The sequence below is a fragment of the Armigeres subalbatus genome, chromosome 2 (genome assembly GCF_024139115.2).
Source record: "Armigeres subalbatus isolate Guangzhou_Male chromosome 2, GZ_Asu_2, whole genome shotgun sequence".
NCBI lineage: Eukaryota > Metazoa > Arthropoda > Insecta > Diptera > Culicidae > Armigeres > Armigeres subalbatus.
Window position 1 is genome coordinate 163,983,541 of NC_085140.1, and position 18,671 is coordinate 164,002,211.

At 41.4% G+C, this 18,671-nt stretch overlaps 1 protein-coding gene across 4 annotated transcripts in view; it reads right to left on the reverse strand.

Moving 5' to 3' along the window:
- Positions 1–3,440: 3,440 nt before the first annotated feature.
- Positions 3,441–18,671, reverse strand: part of LOC134211109 (alpha-globin transcription factor CP2) — a 139,384-nt gene continuing 124,153 nt past the window's right edge. For all 4 annotated transcript variants that reach the window (XM_062687728.1, XM_062687730.1, XM_062687729.1 and 1 more), the window contains 3 exons: positions 18,243–18,620; positions 6,463–6,537; positions 3,441–6,402 (listed from right to left, as the gene is read on the reverse strand). In XM_062687728.1, coding sequence (XP_062543712.1) covers positions 5,904–6,402; positions 6,463–6,537; positions 18,243–18,620 — 952 coding nt within the window. In that variant the 3' untranslated portion in view covers positions 3,441–5,903. The remainder of the gene's footprint in view (positions 6,403–6,462; positions 6,538–18,242; positions 18,621–18,671) is intronic.

Genomic DNA, 18,671 nt, shown 5'->3' on the forward strand with positions numbered 1-18,671 from the left:
GCCTGAAGCAGACATCCTACCTTTTACTGAAAAGCTACGGCATTTGCTTCTGCAATATCCGGAGGTTTTATGTTCCCTCACCTTGTAAATACAAGGGAACCAGATTTTTCGTATGCGATTATAAAGGAAAGAAAATACCGAGGCTCTACGTGAGCGACATTGAGCGAGAAGCTGGTACTCCGTTGCAAAGCAAAGAGCACCGTCTCGCAGCGATTATAAAAAAAAAGAAAATATCGAGGCTCTACGTGGGTCAGTAGCAAAACTGTTGAACACAGCATTTGTCGGGCATGTGCATCCATATACCGACGGGTCTTTTTCGCATTACGGTATCAAGATAGGAGTATCGGGAAACGGCCCAACGATATCGCACAGCCTTCCGTCCCGATGCAACGTATTCTATACCGTGGTTGCGGCGATTTTGATCCTGTCAGATTCCGCCAGTGCGATTGTGCTCTGCAGTGCGATCGTGCCCTGCAGAGCGACCATCCGATATAACACTGGATCCATGATATGATAGCAAATATGCTCAGTACCACCACCTTTGCGTGGAACCCTGGACACTGCGGGATTTAGGGGAACACGACTGAAGATCTAATGGCCAGAACTGGATACCAGGACCAAGTTTTTAACACCCTCCTAAAACTGGATAAAATACAGTTAAGCTTGGGATCCCTGCGGAAAATCGAAGGGACCACCATCCCCCTTAAACTGAAATGGAACATTTGAAAGAGCAACAAGTAATTTTTAAAGGAATTAATAAAAAATAAAAGGAATTCTCCTAAAGGTATTTTGAAGGTTTTCTTGACATACATAAAATTATCAATTTGTACTACCCGGGTAAAAGAAAATAGCAAAGAATAACAAGTTTTACCATTAATATATGTATAACAGAATAGCAAAATCTGATGTTAGTTTGTTTGATATAGTGGCTAAAATAACTAAAATAATAGCAAAAATCGATCGATCGAATAGCTTAAAAAATAACTCATTTTGCTATTGTAAGAAAAAACATCTGCTAACTCACATGGGTCGCATGTCTATAGCATTTAATGTGTAAATACCTACCTGGATACCTGGTTAGTAGAGTGGGGCGCAGTTGTATGGAAAAACGCAAACTTTATCCGATCAAGTGAGATCAAGGTTTTTCTGAATCGTTTTGGGACCCCAATCAACTGTGCAAAATATGGGCTCGATTGGTTCAACTTCGTATGCCGCATCGCGTTTTAAATTTACATGGAGATTAGTATGGGAAGACGTACTTTTTCACATTTTTGCTCTTAGCGGCTTCAATTTATCATCAATCACGTGACTCAATACGTTAGCATATAGTCTAAAAGATGCCGAAAGACTTTGCCGAAGAAGGTATGTAGCTTGAAGGTCTACAAAAAATGTTATTACGTTTCGAAAATTGATTGTTCAAACCATATTCAAGAAATCAATGTTTCTGCCAACACTACCGGACAGCCTATGATGGTCGGAGGGCAAAACCCATCTTCTTTCTTGTCGGATATTTTTCTTTATGAAATGATTCCGGATAACTCACATTAGCTCCAAAGCCCTATATGATCAATTATTTTGAAATAACACTCAGTTAAATTATTGGTCTACGTAGTTCGGCAGTGCTGGCAGAATAAACGATGTTTTGCATATGGTTTGAACCCTCAATCTTCGAAGCGTTAACTTTTTTCGTGGACGTTCCAGCAGCGTGCCTTCTTCGGCAAAGTTTTTCGGCATCCTTTGGGTTATACTTTAACGTAATGTGCCACTTAGTTAACGATGAACTGAAACCTCTAGAAGCAAAAATGTAAAAATATAAGTTCTTCCATACTAATTTCCACACAAACTTCAAACGCGATGCGGAAAGCGAGGAAGCAACCAATCGGGTCCAAATTCTGCACAGTTGTTCAGAACCCAGAATGGCTTCGAAAAACCATTGAAAAATGACCATGACGCCCCACTCTACTGGTTAGCTATAGCGTCGATACGCCTATGCCATGCGTATTGTAGAGCTCCATCATTGTCGGTCGTGGGGGGTGTTTCTCCAGTTTCCTCGAACATTTAGGGTCCCCCAGTCCGAATGCACTCCGATTGGTACTCTGCTAAATATTGTTTTCGCTATTCTTATTTTCACATTAGCATTCAGTGATCAGCCCACTGAAGTCTTCCTATTGTATACGATTCTCAATATGTTCTTTGCTGTGCACTAGATACAGCTCGTATTTCATGCGTCTACGCATTGCACACCATTTTCTAGTTTCGCACCGAGTATAGTACGTAGCTTCTGAATGCTTTCCGGTCCGCCTCATTCAACGTTTACGCTTGATCCCCATAAATGGCGACTTTTTTGCCTTTATTAACGTGTTTTTTATGTTTATATAAGTTTATCATGAAAGCATTATCTATAGAAACATTATCTGCAAGAATCTAAGAGACAGAGCAAATTTTATTTCGCCTGCATGTTGCAGGACCCAAGCTGGCTATGTCATCCGTAGAAGGCACTACAGTCGCATCTCGATATCGAAGGGACCATCGAGATAGGGAGAGATCGAGGAATGGAAGGAGAATTGAACTGGGTACTAGATCTAAAAAAGCTCGTTGCTATGAAAAACGACAACAAAACGAATGTTGTTTCTTGTTGTTGATGTGTTTGTTATTGCCCAAAGATGGTCTAGTAGCCTAAAAATTTGAACATATCGAGTGAATCTTGAACAAAATATGATCAGAACACATCCAGATAGAGAGATATCGAGAAAGGGAGGTTATCGAGATGTAGAATGCCCGAATGTATATAGATTTAAGGGACCGAGGAAACCATCGACTAGGGAGAGATATCGAGATATAGAACATCGAGATGTAGAGAGTCGACTGTATGTGCAACAGCAATACACATTTTCACTTCATGGGAAGTCATTGTCATTGTCACATGTCACAAGCGCTCCAAGCTAAACAAATTCTTCAACAACTTCAATCAAGCACTACCTCAGCACCAACTGAATACGCTGCTTCGAAATCAATAAACATGAGTCTGCAAAGGGGTAACAATTTGATATCTTGAATCGAATTCGGTTAGCCATGTGAGCTGTCATATTGTCGGCGTAGCACCAACTTAGAATTCGGAAGTCGGGACTTCCGAACCAAACTTTCTTCTGAAGTTTTATCTGTCAAACTAAATGATGCGTTGTTTAGCACATCTTTAGGCGAATCCAGCGGACTACTTCCGAAGTTGGCTTATTTGCCTGTATCTGGAGAAAAACCCAACTTCGGTATAAAAAGCGTTCCAAGTTTATTCCGGATAGACAATATAAAAGTGTGGCCGAGAAACTTATAAATTATTAAAGTTATTTTAAAAACAGTAAACATGACTGCTGAAATCAACAAAAGAAACAAGAAAGGTTAAGTTGGTTGTTTTCTTTCAATTAATATTAATAACAGCGAGAATATCACGACTACAACTACAATTTTATTTGAGATAACATATATTTTGTCTAAAGAACATATATTTAGAAAACACGTGGTGTTGATTGTTTGTAGATAAAAGAATAACAGAATCCGTAGTATCAAAATTGATCCAACTACGGTAGCGATGTGTGTGCCACACGAATTTTAAAATGTTTAATCACATGCAATGTCTGCATAGTACCGGTATGAGTTTTCTCGATAAAAACGGTTTCATTCTGCTAATGTTTTGTGTGTCAATATCATATTATCGTTGTTTGAAAGATGTTTCTCTTAAATGTGATGGATCTGTTTCTCAATAGTCGCGGCTATATCGGTAAGGCACATTAAAATAACTGCTGTTACGGAGTAAAAGTTATGTTCCACGTGATTCCTTTCGTAGGGGGTGCGCATTATTTATTATGAAGGGATCCGGTTCTTATTTGTACTTATGAAAAAATCTCTTACGATTTACCTAATCGACAGAACACGCTCTCTACTTGCATCTCAAAATGCAACCTGTTCTATGGCTACGATAATCTTAATTGTTGAAAAAAGAAAGGATAGCTTTGCATTGAAGAATTTATTCGCAGCATAACAGTAGGAGTTATTTATTCCAAACAAAAAACAAAACACATCATTCACATAAAAAAGTTAAGCTTCACTTGTTCTGCGTCAGGCATAAATATTAATAATTTGAACGTGGAAGAAGGAACATGCAATGTTTCACCTGTTTACAAAACACACCAAGCCCTAATCAATATTTTCGAGCAGAATTACTGGAGTTTAAAATGTAGTATTCATGAAGTGATGGAACTGTATGTCCCGATTTACATCACTGTGCCTAGTAATACTCATCTATGGGGCCATACAGCACTAAGCTATTGGAACATCAATAATAATTACTCAATTACTGTCTAAAGTTATAACTTTGAAGTGTTTACTGCATTCATCAGATGAACTTTAATTACGCCTGTAAGTACTTTATGTGAAAAAACAAAAGACCTAAGACGTTAAAACTATCACCTATAATAACTTTTCTGAGGTAAGTTTCCTCGGAAGCAAACCCAAGCTGCCTTTAGATCAACAACTGCAACGACTGAGTTGACGGAGTTTTCGTAGAAAGGTGTTGCTTATGTTTATCAAACTTGGGTTGATCGGTGGTAGATGTAACAGGCGAGGCACAAAAAAACAATTAACAAGCAGTTATAAAAGCATATTTGTATTTGAATTGATTTGGTAGAACGTTAGCCTGTGGTTTGACACTTTTTGTCAAGACAAGGAAACAAATACCTAAGCAATAATTTATTTTCAGGTTATTTCACAACATTTACTTATTCATTCGGGTCAAATCGGAAGCCCAATGACAAAACACGATAGACTCTCCACAACTGTTCTGTTCGGTCTAGAATTACAGAGCCATTGAATAATAGTTCATGGCACTGTGATACTGATTGTTCAAGTTTTTTTTACTGTACAACACTATAACTCGATTTTTCTGTAATTTGACCGTTCTTTCGGTTGTAGTTAGTAGCAGATTACGTTAGTACGGCGCGTTAGCGCGTTCTTAGTACGCTGTCATTTCTCGTTATATTTGGTTTGTATGCTTGAGGCATGAAGCATTAATTTTTGCTTGACTAATAACACATTTGGAAGCTCTCTACGACACTTTCTGTATATTTTCTTCTTTTCTTCAGTGAGATCAAAAAATGTGCTTAAATTTTATTCGACGAATTTGCATACTTATATCGCTTACTGACATGATACATGGTGACATTATCAGCTAGATTGATGTGTATTGTTTTTTGGAGATTTGAACCTTGAAACTTTAACAAGATAATAGTGATTTGATTTAATATACGCTTTTTATTATACTTGTGCAAAATGTTTGTAACTGGTTAAATGTGTAAAAATAATAAATATAAAAATTGCTGCCGATATAGAAAGTATTCTGACAATATTTCTAGGGTTTGATAAAAAAAATATCAATTTCATTTTTTTTTCTTTAGCAAAACTGAGCGCAAAACAGTCTGATTGAACTGATTACCCTGGAAAATGCAAATATCGTTTCATTGAAAAAAAAACTTTGTAATGTGGATTTTTTTTGTATTTTTTCTTAATTTTATTTAGCAGATTTTTTTTCAATGCTTTACAATGCGTACTTAATTCTAATCAATAGACTTTCTGTCACTCAGTTTCTAAAAGATACTGAAGATATTAACAATAAAAAATATATATTTGCTCATGCATGCAACACTTTTAAAATGGGTATAACAAGAAATTATCTAAATGTATCCATTAAATGGATTGTCGTGAAATATGTTCAGATAAAAGTACATCCAACACCGAACGTCAAACAACACAAGGTAACGGAGTTACGTCATTAAACAGAGTATAAATCAAAAAACGCCATCTGCAAGAGAGAACGGTTGAGCACTTCCGGTTCAAACGGAAGTAATAGAAATTCTTTAGTTCATTTCATTCTCCCCCGAGCTGCCAGGAGTGGTGCTGCCTGCAGCTGGAATCGCCTTCATAAGCACATTCCCGTTTGGTTTCACGTCGAGTTGGAACAAACTTTCATCTTTGATATTATTTAGTACGTCTTCGGACAACAGTACGTTAACCCCACTTGGCCCGACGATCATCAAGTTCGGCCTCGTAGGAACGGACGACGAGGAAATCGGAGAGGAGGGCGACGGAACGGACGTGTGGACATCACTGGTGGTGACGCTAGAATATTTGTTTCCGCCGGTCACTCCATGGACCGCATTTTTCAAGGCACGTTGGTAGTTGGAGGCCCACGGATTGCTGCTGTCTGCTGGTTGAGAGCATTGTAGGGCATCCTGGAATCCGGGTATCTTCTGCAAGTTGTGCAATAACTCCGATGTTGTATTAGTGTGTAGATAGATGGCATGGTATGTGCTTCCCTCGAAACACATATAGAGTGTTAAACGAGGTGTGATAGCCCTAAAAACAAAATTTTAATTTATACGTATGTTTTAGACTGAAAAAAAAAACGGAACTTACTTTAAATGAAGTATGTTGAACATACGAATCCCATCGGCCAAACCACAAATTTTACACAAATCGTCCTTTGACATTCTGTAAGAAGATTGGTATAAAGGAAAAACAACGTTAGTTGCATGAAAGGCGGGATGAGCTATAATAGTTACTACAATGCGGCAGCAAGTGAGTGATTGAAAAATGTTCCTATTGTTTAGTTTAGACCAAAACTGCCGTCATACGCATAAGCAGAATGGACATAGTCAACGACGAGGGAGTGGAATAGGGTTAATAAGGTTCTAATTGGGCTGAAAAACATTAAAGCTTCTGGAAAAGACTAGATTGCGCTCGAGCTTCTTCAACTTGGAAGTGAACAGCTGCATTAATCAATCCACATATTTTTCAAAAAATATTGGAGGATGAATAAATACCTACCGGCTGGTTGGATGGCTTGATAAAAGACAGAAACACCATCACCGTCACCCGTCGCCGTCAGGTCGTCCATACTGAACACCTAACACCTAGCATGACGGGACGGGACATATAACACCCAGTGGACCAGTGAAGAATTTCTCAATCACGAAAAGTTTCCTCCTCACCGGGCCGGGAATCGAACCCTCACTCCATAGCACATGCGTCTAGACTCTAGACGGTCGACGTCGCTAATCGTACGACCATTAAGCCCACAATATGCCCGATGTATAAGAAAGGGCACAGAGTATGTAAATTACAGAGGGACTAACCTTCTGAAATCGGCGTACAAATTGCTGTCGCTAATTATGTTAAAAAGACTGAGGCGACTTGCGTGCGTGCAACGCTGAATGGCTCAAAGTCAAGTTACTCAAATTGCAGACGAAGTATCAACCTCGTTTGTAACCTTAGATGGATTGAAGTTAGGTGACATTGGCGGTATTCCGTTTGGCATAATGACCATTAGGCATAACTTGTCTTCTTCTATGGCTCTATACTCCAACTGGAACTTGGCCTGCTTTCAACCTAGTATTCTGTTACCATTTCCGTTACCACTCAGTTATTAATAGAAAATTTTTCTATGCTGGCCGTTGCATGAGTATGTACCTTGTGTGGCAAGTGAAGTACATTGGATACCCTATGCTCAGGGAATCGAGAATGTTCCCCACCCGAAAACTTCTTAGACCGGACCGAGAATGGAACTCGCCATCTTCGGATTGGCAATCCTACGCCTTTGCTCGCAAGGCTCACTGGAGACCCCAAAGCATAACTTGTATGCGATGTTAAATTGAGAGCCGTTTGGCATAACTCATAAGTTGTTCATGTCAGTGCTGATAAATTTCGTTTCATTCATTTGAAAACCGATTAGTAAATCTAGTCAATCATTTTTTGCCCCTTTCGTTTTCCATTCCATCTCAATTGATCAGTGCCTATCTTTAATTGAAAAATTCTGTTCTGTCAATTAAGATACACACCATTCGAAAAACTGGTGGTCGGAAAAACGGGAAATTTCAAGTGAAACATATTTCTTATTCCTGATTTTAAATGTATTATTGCAGCCGTATTGATATGTCTACGAATTGTGGTAAAGATTGTTCCATAAATTGATGCACGAAACATTTTCAAACTGACATGATATGCGCTAATAGTCAATCGAATGAATGCGTTTGCTGCTGTGAATTGAATAGATCGGGCTACCCAATTGACATTTCTGTTATTCAATTGAGATCTACGTAGGCTAAGTTCACATTCGGTTCAGAAAATTCAATTGTCATTGAGATTTCACGACTTCTTCTCACGAGATAATAAAAAAAAAGATTCACGTATATGTTTTTATTGCTATATTACCGTAAAGCACTCATAATTCACCTCCGATAATGCTAAGTAGACTTTGAAGCTTCAAAAATACTAGTCCTACTATTTTTCGATGAATTAAAATAACGGAAATTTGACCTAGTACCGGGCAAATGCGAGCATTTAAAGAAGGCAAAACATTTCTTTTTGCTTTATACCGGGCAAAAAACGAGTAGTTATAAAAAGCAAAATAACACATTTTTCTCTAAAACCAGGCAGACGCGTACAATGCAAAATAGTGAATAAATCCTGCTGAAGACTGCTCCGGGAATTCATCTCATGGCTCCGGTATTCATCCCAATGGAAAGCAATTTGATTTGTTTCTTATTTTTGTGATTTTTTCAGCAGTGAGCACGCATATTGGTAAAAAGAACCGACAAAATTGATGCTGTATTTCTTTTTTTTTTCAAGATGAGATGAATATATGTTCAGTGAGATGGAGATCGGGGCAGTTCCCCTATTTCTTTTCACTGATAGCAAAACTTTGATTCACTTTTCCTGTAATTTACCCTTCTTCATTCCGTTTGCAGCTCTTCGACATTCAGTTTTGATTCAATCATTACCCAGGATATAAGAAGGCTAAAAGATTTCAAGATTAGATTAAAGGGTAAGCAGAAATTAAAATAAGTAAGTTGTTTTCTTAGAGTTCTGTCAAAATGGCCATTAATTCGGTTACAGGTTTGTGTTATTCTGAATGATTATTACACTAAAGAGCCTATTATTCGGTATCTCATGTGAGTTATGGCGAATGGCCATTATGTCAAACGACTCTTAATATGGTCTACTCTCTCATCTACTCTCATGCAACGTCTTTTTGTCGTTTTGTCGCCGGCAATCCACCAGGAAAAAAGCGCAAGAAGCAGCAATCGAAGCTGCCGCAGGTGCAACCAGAGCAGATGGAGAAGTGCCTGCTTGTGTTTGTGAAGGGCGACCTGCCGGATTTGCGTCCGAAAATTGATGTGTGCTCTTCAGCGAGTACGTGAAAGTGATGCCGACAAACAAGGACCATCATCAATCCATCATCAATTTGGGCAGCAGGGACTATGTCCAAGGGCTTGACGATCCCTCCCCAGGCCATCTGCGAGTTGTGGGGCTTGCCTAGGATGTGGTGGGGTTTGACAGTGGGCCCTGTTAAACCTCTATAAAAAGCTGCATGTATCCGCAAGTAGGCCCCACCAAAGCGACCGTGTGCCGCTCAAAGCGCACAAGCCCAAGTCCTGGTGTTAGGTGGGACGCTAAACAGCCCTGACACGACGGCCCTCCGACGAGACAGGAGGTTTGCGCAGGCCCAATGAGCCGCCTAGAAAACCAATCATTACGAACAATATAAGAGATAATGCGACTCGATATAATCGGCAAAGACCTAGGCGACGAATACAGGATCACGATTTGAAGCTTGGAACATGGAATTGCAAGTCGCTAGGTTTCGCAGGTTGCGACAGGATGATCTACGATGAATTACATCCCCGCAACTTCGACGTCGTGGCGCTGCAGGAGATCTGCTGGACAGGACAGAAAGTGTGGAAAAGCGGGCATCGAGCGGCTACCTTCTACCAAAGCTGTGGCACCACCAACGAGCTGGGAACCGGCTTCATAGTGCTGGGTAAGATGCGCCAACGCGTGATTGGGTGGCAGCCAATCAACGCAAGGATGTGCAAGCTGAGGATTAAAGGCCGTTTCATCAACTATAGCATCATCACCGTGCACTGCCCACACGAAGGGAGACCCGACGACGAGAAAGAAGCGTTCTACGCACAGCTGGAGCAGACATACGATGGATGCCCACTGCGGGACGTTAAAATCGTCATCGGTGACATGAACGCACAGGTAGGAAGGGAGGAAATGTATAGACCGGTCATCGGACCGGATAGTCTGCACACCGTATCGAATGACAACGGCCAACGATGCATAAACTTCGCAGCCTCCCGCGGAATGGTAGTCCGAAGCACCTTCTTTCCCCGCAACAATATCCACAAGGCCACATGGAGATCACCTAACCAAGAAACGGAAAACCAAATCGATCACGTTCTAATCGGCGGTAAATTCTTCTCCGACATCACGAATGTCCGCACTTACCGCAGTGCGAATATTGAATCCGACCACTACCTCGTTGCAGTATGCCTGCGCTCAAAACTCTCGACGGTGTACAACACGCGTCGAAGTCGGACGCCGCGGCTTAACATTGGGCGGCTACAAGACGGTAGACTAGCCCAAGAATACGCGCAGCAGCTGGAAGTGGCACTTCCAACGGAAGAGCAGCTAGGCGCAGCGTCTCTTGAAGATGGCTGGAGAGATATTCGATACGCCATTGGTAGCACCGCAACCGCTGCACTAGGCACGGTGCCCCCGGATCAGAGAAACGACTGGTATGACGGCGAATGTGAGCAGTTAGTGGAAGAGAAGAATGCAGCATGGGCGAGATTGCTGCAACACCGCACGAGGGCGAACGAGGCACGATATAAACAGGCGCGGAACAGACAAAACTCGATTTTCCGGAGGAAAAGCGCCAGCAGGAAGATCGAGACCGTGAAGAAACGAGCAACTGTACCGCGCTATTAACAGACGGAAGTTCTATAAGAAGTTGAACTATTCACATAAGAGCAACGTGTCACAGCCTGATAGATGGAAGGCCATAAACGGGAACCTTCTTACGACCGAGCGTGAGGTGATCCAAAGGTGGCGGCAGCACTACGAAGAGCACCTGAATGGCGATGTGGCAGACGAAGATGGCGGTATGGTGATGGACCTGGGAGAACGCGCGCAGGACATAATTCTACCGGCTCCGGATCTCCAGGAAATCCAGGAGGAGATTGGCCGGCTGAAGAACAACAAAGCCCCTGGGGTTGACCAACTACCAGGAGAGCTATTTAAACACGGTGGTGAGGCACTGGCTAGAGCGCTGCACTGGGTCATTACCAAGATTTGGGAGGAGGAAGTTTTGCCGCAGGAGTGGATGGAAGGTGTCGTGTGTCCCATCTACAAAAAGGGCGATAAGCTGGATTGTAGCAACTACCGCGCAATCACATTGCTGAACGCCGCCTACAAGGTACTCTCCCAAATTTTATGCCGTCGACTAGCACCAGCTGCAAGGGAGTTCGTGGGCAATACCAGGCGGGTTTTATGGGCGAACGCTCCACCACGGACCAGGTGTTCGCCATTCGCCAAGTACTGCAAAAATGCCGCGAATACAACGTGCCCACACATCATCTATTCATCGACTTCAAAGCCGCATATGATACAATCGATCGGGACCAGCTATGGCAGCTAATGCACGAACACGGCTTTCCGGATAAACTGGCACGATTGATCAAAGCGACGATGGATCGGGTGATGTGCGTAGTTCGAGTTTCAGGGGCATTCTCGAGTCCCTTCGAAACCCGCAGAGGGTTACGGCAAGGTGATGGTCTTTCGTGTTTGCTATTCAACATCGCTTTGGAAGGGTAATACGAAGAGCAGGGATTAACACGAGTGGTACAATTTTCAATAAGTCCGTCCAGCTATTTGGTTTCGCCGACGACATAGATATTATGGCACGTAACTTTGAGAAGATGGAGGAAGCCTACATCAGACTGAAGAGGGAAGCTAAGCGGATCGGACTAGTCATCAATACGTCGAAGACGAAGTACATGATAGGCAGAGGTTCAAGAGAAGACAATGTGAGCCACCCACCGCGAGTTTGCATCGGTGGTGACGAAATCGAGGTGGTAGAAGAATTTGTGTACTTGGGCTCACTGGTGACTGCCGAAAATGACATCAGCAGAGAAATTCGGAAACGCATAGTGGCTGGAAATCGTACGTACTTTGCACTCCGCAAGACGCTCCGATCGAATAGAGTTCGCCGCCGTACCAAACTGACAATCTACAAAACGCTAATTAGACCGGTAGTCCTCTACGGACACGAGACCTGGACGATGCTCGTGGAGGACCAACGCGCACTTGAGTTTTCGAAAGGAAAGTGCTGCGTACCATCTATGGTGGGGTGCAGATGGCGGACGGTACGTGGAGGAGGCGAATGAACCACGAATTGCATCAGCTGTTGGGAGAACCATCCATCGTTCACACCGCGAAAATCGGACGACTGCGATGGGCCGGGCACGTAGCCAGAATGTCGGACAGTAACCCGGTGAAAATGGTTCTCGACAACGATCCGACGGGCACAAGAAGGCGAGGTGCGCAGCGGGCAAGGTGGATCGATCAGGTGGAAGATGACTTGCGGACCCTCCGTAGACTGCGTGGTTGGCGACATGTAGCCATAGCCATATACCGCACAGGCCACTCCGGCCTTAGTCTGAATAAATAATAAATAATCAATCCGTCGTGGAGTTCATCGAGGCCCACACATATAAGTACAACACTCATGACCCTCCCGGCACGAAGCTGTTCAAAGCTTTGCTGTGAGGACTCCATGATATGAAGGAGAACGAGCTCCATGCAGAACTCGAAAGTTGCGGCCTGAAGCCAGTGGCCGTGCACAAGATTGCTTGTCACCACAAGGAGAGAAAATATCGCGACTAGCTTTGCCTGGTCCATCTGGAGCACGAATCCACCACGTGGAAGGACCTGAAGCTGTTCAGCGTTATAAATTACACCGTCGTTGACTGGGAGCAATATCGGCCATTGCACCGCGGCCAGTGCACAAATTGCTTCAACTTTGGACACGGCAACCGGAACTGCCGCATGAAGCCGCTCTGCAAAAAGTGTGGCGACCCGCATCCAACGGATTAATGCGTCAAGATGGAGGTGGCCGATCCCAATTGCGCCAACTGCGGCGACAAACATCAAGCAACCACAAAGGGCTGTTCAAAGCGGGTGGATTTTTTGGAAATCTGGAAGAAGGCTTTCACCATGGCCCTGTCGAAGAAAACCCGATTCCTGCACCCAACGAGGTAAACTATCCGGCCATTGCGGCTCCCCTTCGAACAATTTCAATTCTCACACCACTAACATTATTTTGCCAAATTATACTTCAACAAGCATCAATTGACCATAATGTATGCATCATTTTGTAGTACATGTTTGGTTTCATCACCAGCATCGGTTTGACACTTGTAGTACCGGTACTTTGGCTGCCATGTCGAAGTAACCTAGATGTTAGTTACGCGAACAGGAACGCCATAAGCAATCTTATACTTTTGAATCAACTCTACAGCCGCACAAGCGGCTGACAGCAGCAGCTGCGTCACGCTTCTTTCTCCATATTCTCAGCCGTAGAACGAAACTGTCCTCCCGAATGTATCTGTTCCATCTACACCCCGGAGCGCTTGCTCGCTCAAGAACAAGCTGAAGGATTTGCTAGAGAAGGAAAATAGACGTGACGTTCATCATCGAAACGCTCCTTAAACCGGAGGGGCCATCGCTTTTCGCTACAATATCAACTGTTGCACACTGCCAGACATCCAGCTGAGTATCACAATTACGCTCATCGCGGCGTACTGCCCAACTCAAGCCAAAGCCGGCGATGGTTCATTGGCCGCCCTGCGGAAGACCATCATCAAGCTAACTCGGAAGGAAGGTCAGTAAATCATTGTCGGCGATATGAATGCCAAACATCAAGCCTGAGATTCTCCAACTCGGCTGGGTCGGTTCGGGGTACATGCAACAATCGACCTGTTCATCACAAATATGTACGATCACATTTTGCAGCCAGTTGTCTACCAGAAGTTCAGTTCGGACCGCCATCCGGTAGTGGCGGAAGTGAGCTCCTCGGTAAATTGGCATCAACAGTCCCTGCGAAATTACAACGACGATGCGCACCTCGAAACTTCGGAGGACATCGTGGCCCGGGAGCAGCATGTACCAACACCTCGTCATGTAAGCAATACCCTAACCATTGATTTGATTCGTTTACGAAACGTCACTCGCAGGCAGTACCAACGTAGTAGTACCAACGGGCTGCTTGCGCTTAAGACGCGTTGCAATCGCTTGACAAAAATCATCCAGGCCAGAATGGTGGACCTCAGAACTAGTGATTTCTCCAAAAAGATTCACGCTCTCCCAGACTGTTCACTGCCATTCCGGAAATTGAGCAAAATTCTAAAAAATAAGCTCAAATTATATAAGCTAAGGGTATGAAATAACGAAAATTCCACTTTTTAGTTCATTTTGAGTCATTAAAGTAAGAGTCTATTTTCCTGTCGATTGGAAAATGTAAGATGGGTCAAAGTCACCCTTGAATTCTACAATTATTGTTTTTGTTCACAATAACAAATTACACATAGATAGATAGATTTATTTCCTGTGATTTTATTGAAAAAAAAGGATGTTTTAGCTTTTGATGAAAAAATTGCTATTACATTTTGAAAACGTTTGAAATTTCTTAAGAAAACAAGCCGTCAGTGGAAAAGACAAAAATTATATATTTTCAATGAACAAATTAACATCATTATGCCCAAAGATACCATTAAAATGATTATATCAGCGCTGAAAAATATTTTTTTGCAATTCCTGATCATAATACCTGGTTTACAGTTGACATTTGAGTGATGAAACGGCCTACTTTTCCATACCAATGAAATCGGTGCTTTAATGAACATTATGCAACTCAAATGGGTTGCATAATAGTAGTTTGTGCAACTAGTTGCAAAAAGATGATTTTTTCAGCACGAGTTGTACGTTAAATACTACGATAAATACTACGAGTGCTGAAAAAATCGAGTTTTGCAACGAGTTGCACACGCTATTTTTTGCAATGACGAAAAATAGGCTTTAATATGATAAATCCGTACCAAAATGGTACAATTTACATGATCAATCTTGCGAAAATATCATGCTGCTGCAGGAAACAAACATATTCCATGTTATCGTGTCACATTGTATGCTCGACAGACCATGAAGCGATAGAAAAACCTGCCTTTGAAGAATTTGATGTCATGCCTATCAAATTATTTTATTTATTATGTGACACAGAGAATACACTATTTGAACACTCACCCAAGCTAATTGAGCTAAATGTGGTCATGGAACTACTGTTCTAATGATGGTTTTTCATTAAAGCACCCAAATGAGTGCTATAATGGTTTTTATGCAACCCATTTGAGTTGCATAATGTTCATTAAAGCACCCATTTCATTGGTATGGAAAAGTAGGCCGTTTCATCACTCAAATGTCAACTGTAAACCAGGTATTATGATCAGGAATTGCAAAAAATCCATTATAGCACTCATTTGGGTGATATAATTGAAAACCAGCATTAAAACAATAGTTACATGGCCACATTTAGCTCAATTGGCTTGGGTGGGTGTTCAAACAGTGTATTCTTCGTGTCACATAATACCTAAATGAAATAATTTAATGGGCATGACATCAAATTCTGCAAAGGCAGGTTTACCTATCGCTTTATGGTCTATCGAGCATACAATGTGGCACGATAACATGGAATATGTTTGTTTCCAGCAGCAGCATGATATTTTGGCAAGATTGATCATGTGAAGTGAATAAAATTGTACCATTTTGGTACAGATTTATCGTATTAAAGTTCATTTTTCGTCATTGCAAAAATAGCGTGTGAAACTCGTTGCAAAACTCGATTTTTTCAGCACTCGTAGTATTTATCCTCGTACAACGTACAACTCGTGCTGAAAAAATCATCTTTTTGCAACTACAAACACACACAAACTACTATTTTGCAATTCCTGATGATAATATGTTGACCCGATTTTGTCACTCCCCGATTTTGTCTACCCCCGATTTTATCACCTTTTTGACCCGATTTTATCACGTCCCGATTTTGTCGTTTTCGACCCGATTTTGTCACCCCAAAAAAATTGTCATTCTTTTTATTTTCGTAAATAATACCAAAAAACAAACCAACAACAATGATTTTCATGAAATAATTTTCACCGCCTGTAGTTTATTACGAACGACTTCTGAGTACCTGGGAAATATTCTGTAAGCAATTTCGACAAGAAATAATGGGTGCCGTTCACGCATTTGACCTTCCCAAGGCATAAAATTATTCATATTCGTGGAATGAATTAAAAAAAATGAAAATATTTTTTTTCCAATTTTGTCACATACCCTGTTTTATCACCCCAAAATTCACCAGGGCGGTGATAAAATCGGGATATTACTGTACCTGGTTTACAGTTCGTCTTTGAGTGATAAAACGGCCTACTTATCTATGCCAACAAAATGGGTGCTTTAATGAACATTATGCAACTCAAATGGGTTGCATAATATTCATTATAGCACTCATTTGAGTGCTATAATGAAAAACCAACATCGGAACAGTAGTAACATGACTACATTTTGCTGAATTAGCTTGGGATAGTGTTCAGATGGTGTATTCTCTGCGTCGCGTAATAAATGAAATAGTTTGATGGACATAACATCAGAATTTTCCAAAGACGAGTTCATCTATCGCTTCAAGGCTTGTAGAGCAATGCGATGTGGCACGATAATATAGAATCTGATTGTTCTTTGCAGCAACATTATTTATTGGCAAGAATTAATCATGTGGAATAAAACGGTCTTAACTATTTTGGTACAGATTTATCATAACAAAGCTTATTTTTCGTCATTGCAAAAAATAGTGTGTGCAACTCGTTGCAAAACTCGATTTTTTCTGCACTCGTAGTATTCACACAACTCGTGCTGAAAAAATCATCTTTTTGCAACTAGTTGCACAACTACTATTTGAATACGAAGTTTGCGGTGCAGCATGTGCTGACCCATCTTGCCCCCATTTTAAGTTCATGATAGAATGTCTAACTTTCGATCATTATTTAAAATTTAAAATCAGTTAGTACAACATCACCTACATTTCATATGAAACTTTCACTGTAGTATTACTTGATTTCACATTGCTTGACGAGATCACACGTTTTATAGGAAGTATGTTTCGCATAAGAAACATATCTAAAAAATATTTTACCTTGGCATATTTGACCAAAATGAAATTTTATCCTCCAATAGAATGACAATAAAGTAGAACCAAATTATTCTTCTTACAGATGCATAATTCTCTGCGTTAAAAAGTATTCGCTGCTCAAAAACGGCACTGACCCATCTTACCCCGTGACTCATCTTGTCCCACCTTACCCTACATAAACATGGAAAAGCTAATCATCAGTAGTCTGTCGGTGTAAACTAACTCAATGTATATAAGACTGATCTCTTGAAATATTCAGGATATATGCTAGACCAAAATTTAGTATATTTTTGCATTTCTATTACTAGAGGTATCAGTTCATCGCAAACCAAGTGGCACATTGCGTTAAAGTACAACCCAAAGGATGCCAAAAACTTTGCTGAAGAAGGCACGTTGATGGAACATCTTCGAATAAGGTTATAACGCTTCGAAGATTGAGTGTTCAAACCATTTGCAAAAAATCGTTTATTCTGCCAGCACTGCCGAACTACGTAGACCAATAATTTAACTGAGTGATATTTCAAAATAATTGATCTTATAGGACTTTAGAGCTAATGGGAGCTATTCGGAATCATTTCAAGAAGAAAAAAAATCCGACAAGAAGGAAGATGGGTTTTGCCCTTCGATAACCATAGGTTGTCCGGTAGTGCTGGCAGAAACATTGATTTCTTGCATATGGTTTGAACAATCAATTTTCGAAACGTAGACTTTCCAGCTACGTAAACGTAGACCTTCCAGCTACGTACCTTCTTCAGCAAAGTTTTTCGGCATCTTCCAGACTATATGCTAACGTATTGAGTCACGTTATTGATGATAAATTGAAACCGCTAAGAGCAAAAATGTAAAAAAGTAAGTTTTCTCATACTAATCTCCATGTAAATTGCGAGATGCTAATCTCCATACAACTCCATACAACTGCGCCCCACTCTAAATTATCCACTTATGAACAGGAAACCAAAATCAACCAAAATGTTGTCTGGAAAACAAGCTATCGTTGACAAAAAAAATAGAATGAGAGAAGAAAAGACACACCAATTGGTTTTACAATTAGGTACTGCAAAACATTTTCAAGCAAACAATTGTGCAGCAAAACAATAACGATGAGCCTCACCTCAATAAATCTGATCCCGAGAACTGCGAAAAGGTTTTCGCATATGCGCCTAACCGATGATAGCTCAACCATTGAGCTAACGCTGCCGGATTTGAATCCTTTGATATATTTGGCACATAATCATCCAAATCGTTACTGGCCTGTGGCGGTGAAAGCACGTTTTGATCCATCAGCTTGCACAGTCCGTTGGTGGAGGATACGTTGCCGATTGCAATCGGGTTGCTGCTAACGGCGGCTGCTACTGCGGCGGCCATGACCGCTTGCTTGCTTGCCGTATTCACTGGGCCATTGCACAACGAGGACATGATGTTTTCAAACTTGTTAATATGAACAGGCGAACTTGGCGCTCCCAGGAGTGGTGATATGTTGCGTTTGATGCTGGAAGAAAGGATAAAATATGTGATAAAAAATAAAGGAAAAACCAAAAAT